This window comes from Mesitornis unicolor, unplaced genomic scaffold (genome assembly GCF_000695765.1).
Source record: "Mesitornis unicolor isolate BGI_N332 unplaced genomic scaffold, ASM69576v1 scaffold41058, whole genome shotgun sequence".
NCBI lineage: Eukaryota > Metazoa > Chordata > Aves > Mesitornithiformes > Mesitornithidae > Mesitornis > Mesitornis unicolor.
Window position 1 is genome coordinate 15,201 of NW_010200834.1, and position 6,346 is coordinate 21,546.

General features: G+C 41.9%; 1 protein-coding gene and 1 pseudogene across 2 annotated transcripts in view; both read right to left on the reverse strand.

The window, feature by feature from the left end:
- LOC104544867 (probable ATP-dependent RNA helicase DDX43) overlaps positions 1-4,948 on the reverse strand; it is a 19,981-nt gene extending 15,033 nt beyond the window's left edge. Inside the window, exons 1-2 of the mRNA XM_010189856.1 lie at positions 4,902-4,948; positions 4,317-4,383 (exon numbers count right to left, since the gene is read on the reverse strand). Coding sequence (XP_010188158.1) covers positions 4,317-4,383; positions 4,902-4,948 — 114 coding nt within the window. The remainder of the gene's footprint in view (positions 1-4,316; positions 4,384-4,901) is intronic.
- A 106-nt stretch (positions 4,949-5,054) lies between these two features.
- On the reverse strand, positions 5,055-6,062 carry LOC104544868 (annotated as a pseudogene). Its single transcript, XR_728173.1, has one exon. The product of XR_728173.1 is annotated as a potassium voltage-gated channel subfamily KQT member 5 pseudogene (transcript).
- Between the last annotated feature and the right edge of the window lie 284 nt (positions 6,063-6,346).

The following is a 6,346-nucleotide window of genomic DNA, read 5'->3' on the forward strand; positions in this document are numbered from 1 at the left end:
GAGCAAAGTGAGGAAAGAAGGCTGTAGGTTTGGTGCATTTGGGAGGAACTTTGATGATTCGATGCAGAGGAAAGGGCTTCACCTCGGCCTCAAGTTAAACTGAGGTAGCGGATGGGCCTTCCCTTAGGGATCCTGCTCCTCACACAGGCTCCTGATTGCCAAGCTTAAATCCGTTCCCATTTATCTAAAGGAGAAGGTAATAATAACTTCCAAACTGATTTTCGTAGAGGTGCTGTAACAGCTGAAGTTTAAGTTAACTGTGCTGTAAGCAGTGACCAGAAACTGAACATGTCAGACTAGTTTGTGCAAGCTTTATTCTAGTAAACTTCCTTTGTGGTGTTTTGGTCCATTTAATAAATACATCACAAAACTTCAAAAGGAAACCAATGAGCAATTTTGTTTTTGTTTTGCCTGATATGCGTTAACACCATTCAACCGTTAATATAAGGAAAAAAGAACCCAACCCAGTAAGCGTGGTGCTTTTCAAATCATTTTTATTAACAACAATATGGATTCAACTTTGTCAAGAAGTTACAATTAACATTGTAATGTACTGGCTAATGTCGTTGCAGTGTCAGTGGAAGCAGCCTTCGTGCTTTCTAAGCCTGTTACGAAACTGGCTTTTTAATCTTTCGAAGAAGTACAAAAATACTTCCAACAGCAGATGATATTGGGTATGTCTAGAATCGTCGTACGCGTGGCCACAGCTGAATGAATGGCCACATTTACATCCAGATGAGCGAACAGGAAAATAGTACATGCTTCCACTGACGCTGCAGGGGACGATTCTTATTTCGAAAACCAATTAACCTTTTTAGACAGTGACAGCACTTTGTGTGATGTTGTAATCCATTTGAATTAAGTCGATTAACACACTTGGAAAAAAAATGTGAAGCAGAAATATCTGGGGCAAATTCTTTTCTGACCTGTATTTCATTCAAACCTAATGAATCCAAAAGGATTGCATGACATATGAGTCAGGATAAAAGTTGGCCCAGAGAGGCAAGTTCATTCCTGGTGTAGGTGGGTTCAGTTCCTTTAAGGTCACTGGAACTGAGCCTGATTATCCCAATGGAGGCCGAACTTCACCCATTTGGGCAGTGAATTCATTGAAGTCAGTGAAGCCGTCCAAGGATGAATTTAGCCTCAGGTGTTTAAACCTCTTTTATTTATTTTTTGTTCCTCTGTTGTTACATTTTCTTTTCCTGCTTACTCCTCTTTTCTGATTATTCTCCTTTTCTCTGTGCTTTTTAAAAATGTCCCTTCCCTCCTTCCCTTTTTACATCAGTACTTTGTGCGTTATTTTTTTATATAGTCAATGTGACGTGGGTAAATTCAGCTAAGTATTAGTTTCCTCAGGAAATAACTGGAATATTACCATTTTCACTTTAAACAGATGCCCAACAAAATGAGGATTTGACTCTGAGCTCCCGATTCAAGAAAAATTCTTGAATTCCACAGAATGAACGAATTCCATAGAATTTTTGCTTGAGTAAGGACTGCAGGTCCCAATCCAGAAATACTACTGTACATCAGATGTTCCACTATACATCAGCAACTCAGTACGATTTGACTTGTCACAGAAGAGCAGGTGAATTACTCATCACCGTACTATAATGAGAGCAGTCACTTTAAGTAGGATTTTCTCAAAAACATATGGAGCAACCGTGGGCACTGTGCATAAAAGTGTATGATCTCTGCAATCTTGAACCCTAGCCTAAAGCACTATATTCATATTTAAATAAAAAGTAGAGATCGTATAAGCCAGGACCAAATACAAACTTTTAAACAAATAATCATCATCAAAACTATTCTTTTCAGTTCTCTCTTCAATCAGGTACAAGAAACATGCTGATCAGAAAGCAGTTATCTGGATAAGGCTTAATTCCTGAAGCTCTTATTTCAGTTCAGATTCTCTCTTCAACAGCCTTCGAGTGGATTGTAAATCAGAAAAAAAATATTGCCCTTTGTCCCTGCTCATGAACAATTCTTATTAACTGCCATGAGCTCGAATTTAATAAGCAGCTCGGGACAACACTTGAAGAGCCAGACAGCTCCTTATTTTGTGAAACCAGTGAACAACTGTCAGTCAGGACACTGTCTTTTAAAGAGAGAGCGTAGAAACAGGAAACTCCTCATGAGGCAATGTGAGCAAAGCTTATAAAAATCCAAACAAACAACTCTTCCTCTCCAGAATTTCATATACTCACTACTCTTTCTAATTTTCTATCAATATTACGTTAAAAAAATTCCTACATGATAAGACTTGCAGCTACAAAAATAATAACGGTGAGCATTAAAGAAGGAAAAAAAATAGGATTTTAAACCATAATTTGAAAAGATACGATCTTCTGGATTTATTAGTACTTTGTAAAGACATTAACATTTTCATACATAATTTATAGAACTCATTCTTTTGTGCACAAAATGGTATTAAATAAATTAACTTAAAATTAGAAGGACTCAAGCATGTCATTTAAGGCAAAAATACCAAGTTTCCGTGAGATAAATTATCAGCAAAACCCAAGGCCCTGGTTCTGCGCCGAATCGGCACGGGCAGGGCCAATGCTCGGTTCTCCCATTGACGCCTTCCGGGCTCAGTGGGGTGCAGGTGAAGGCGGGAGAGTGGAGTCCAATTTGTGGTGCCTTTATTTTTCGGTCTCGTCTGGGAGGGGAGTTTTGTTATGGACACAACAGTTGCCATGTGCCTGATCTTTTGCTCCTTCGCTGAACCTAAGAGCAGCTTTGTGCTTAGGGCAGCCAGGAGGCTTTGTGTGAAAGGCAAGAAAGGCACCATAAACCCTTAGGAAAAAAGAAAGAGAAGCCTGAAACAAAAATACTTGTAAGCTTTTAAATTTTGGATAGGACTTTAAACTTACGGATCCATCTGGATAAACTGCAGACATTCAAATAAGCGAATAGTGAAATGAACCGAGATGTGGAAAAAACCCTTTTTATCCTCACAAAATTAGCATGATCAGACTGCACGTAAAAGAAAACGGGAAAGGCTGAGTGTGGTAAATGCCATGGCAAATCAGTGGTGAGGAAATTGTGCTTCAAGGTGTCTTTCAGGATTTAACAGCTGAAGTTTGCTCCGGCCAAAGCCATGGAGTGCAGTGTACCATCCATGGACCCCGAATATCGACACAATATATACACTCTACAGTTTGCATGTACTTTCACATGATCAGCTTATCGCGTAACATCCAGGAATACCGCTGTAAAGGAAAGACGGGAGCAGAAATTACAATGGTTTGGTAGCAAACAGATCGAGTCCTTCACAATACAATCTATTTTATTTTAGCATTTAGCTGTGGTTAAGACTGGAGTGACGTTTTTTTGATGCACATAGGAAGTTCCCAGCGGGTCTGGGCCTTGAGAAAACACTGCCCTGAGTGAGCTGGCACTGGCACCCCCTTACATTCGCTGTTCCTGCTGCTATAGAGGGAAGCTGAGCCCAAGCCGGGTTGTCTACAAGCCTGTGGTGCAGGTGGGGTATAAATCTGGGGGGAGGACAACACACAGAAACCACGTTCAGTTGGGAAGACCCGTGTGGGCTCCACAAGGGCTCTTCCAGCGGCGAAGCCTGGCTGGGGATGTGCAGATGGGCACTGACACCGCTCCTGCATCCCAGCAGGAGCCAAGCGTAGGTTAGGGAAAGGAAAAGAGAGGATGTATCAAGCGGGGATGCTGGGTCTGATGTAGGCTTTGCGTCTGAAAACTCAGGCGTTGGGAGGAAGGAGCCCGAAGGTCCTTTCTTGGAAAGTTCACAAGAAACGACTGCGGTAGGAGCACAGTGTTGAGCTGTAATACGTGACCACTGTCCCCTCTCTCGTCCTCCCTTTTTATTTAAAAAAGCAATCAAAAAAAAGACAACTTGCCTTTAGTTTGGTTTTTTTTTTTCAGTTAAAGTGGTCTTCCCTACTTCTATTTCCATTTCTGATTGCCTACAGGGCTGGTTTTTATTTTTGGAAATAACACTCAGTATCTGTGACTGACAGGCTGGATTTAAAAAAAACTACAACACTTTCTGCCTCTTTACCTTCTTTCTTTTATTTTCTGGGATCATTTCCCAGAAACGCCCATCTAAATTCATATTATTTTTTATTTTTTCTCCATTGATAGTGCTGTCTTTCTCTCTTCCCTGTCCTATCCTCTTTAGTTTTACTCTGTATCTCGGTTCCTCGTTTTCCCTCCTTTCCCAGCCTTACAAGGTGCTGTTATGGTACCAGGTTGGGACTGTGAGGAAAAAAATGCCAAAATTTCCATAGAAGGCAATTATTTATATTATATTACCTCTGCAATAAAGGCAGCACCTGCTTATCTTCCCTCACTTGCTGCTGCCAAAACGTTTCAGATCCACAAGGTAGCTCCTCAATGAGACTGGAAGAAGGAGAGATCCCCTTAAATTTTTAGTGCAGTCACCCAGGTTCTCCATTTCTGAGGCCAGCCCCAATCCTTAAAACAGAAACTTTTCATAGCAAAATAATGTTCTCGTTATAAAGAACGGTGTGCTAGTGGTGTGCCAGGTACTAAGTCACCAAAAATCGGATGGGTATTAACGTACTGTATTTCCCAGTTAAAAAGAACTGATTACTGATGAGCTAATGTGTGCATCTTGCGACTGGCAGCCATTTCTAACCCCATGTTACTGGTTTCCTTGGTACCTTGCTAGCAGCTGTAGATCATTTTTTTTTTGTTGTAAACATAAACTATCATCTAAATCAGGACGTTATATATATATATATTTAATTAGTTCAGAAGCAAAGTGCTTTAAACCTTACGATTTTTACTTCTGCCCTGTAGAAACGGCGCTAGGTCTAAATGCTCGAATTTTTGCTTTTTTGATACATCCTGCAGCATTAGCTTTGTAGGCAACTCGTCATTTACACCTACGGTACTACAGAAAGGCTGCCGCGCCGTAGGTGTAGATTCGAATGTTAGCCATCACTTAAACATGCATTTTCATGCAACTAGGAGATATGGGCTCATTCAACTGCTTCTCAGATTCATCCCGATTTCTGTTATTTTATCTCATTAAAAAGGCTTTCAAAACAGTTCATGCTATGATATGTATGACCAGAGGAGTGACCCAGCCAACGAAGAAAGCCCGCAAGCTGTTATTTGAGTTTGACGTGGAGCAGATTGAGTGCTTCTGTACCATCCCCTGGCTTGCAGATGCTTTGAGATGATCTTGATATTCCAGTCCTTAGAGAGTCAGCAGAGAGAGTCGTTTCCACTAACGGGCGCGAGATGGCTTCAGTAGTCTCTGTTCCTGCCTCTGTCTCCAACTCTTCGTCAGTTATAAATAATTTTGACTCCCTCCACTTGGAGTACACATCTTGGCTACCTCTGGAACCGCTGGAGTCACTGCCAGCAACCTGTACATTCAGTTCTTCTGTCGACTGGATAAGGTTTTGTACAGATAAGGATTTCCCCAAATCCATTTGCATCACAGGTTTAACTGAGAGCAAAGGTTCCCCTTCCGTATCCAGACTTTTCCTCCACGCGCGATCCTTTGTCGCGCCGGGCTGCGCAACTTGTCCGTTATCCTTGGATGCAACAAGGCAAGCGGTGACATCGGAAATGTTTTCCTGCGTGGTCACAGGGATGATATGGACGGGCTCAGGCCTACTGATATGCTTCATCGATGAGAAAGGCGGTATTTGCAATGTGGTTGGAGTCGCTGGCTTGGCTGCCAGGTTTATTTGGTTTGAGGAGTTATTAGCTGCTGCGGGTCCATCGTTTGGCACTTGCGTTGCTTGACTATGCGTTGCTGGGCTAAAAGCATAGTAAGCCTGCGTGCTGAATTCATTTGGTGTCAGTATAAGCTGGAGGCCACGGGGCAGATTGGCACTGGCTGATCTGGATACGCATCCACTGGTTTGTGCAGAATTCAACAAATCTTTGCTGTCCGACGGGCTCTGGTAGTCAGAAGTCTGCTCGCACTCAAAAGCTGGCATTTGCAAGGAGGCCAACGTGTGCGCGGAGGCAGATCCTTTCCGCAGAACTTGTTGATAAATATCTAATAGACAGTCCAGTTTTGATTCAATGGATTGTACCTGCGGGAGGAGGGGAAAAGGTTAACATTCCAAATACGAATTTAAAATGTTTAGGGCACAAGCGAAGGGAAAATGTGACCGCTGAAGAGAAAAATGGGAGGAGCTTGGTAGAGACGCTATTGACTCTTGAAAAATAAAGTTGCCCAAAGCCATGCAGATTTTTCATAAGAAAGCTGATAAAAGGGAAACAGAGTTAATAACATGTGATTTTCCTTCCTTACTTTTTGTGTGCATGGAATCACAGAATCACAGAATCACCTCAAAAGCTCATCCAGTCCAATCCC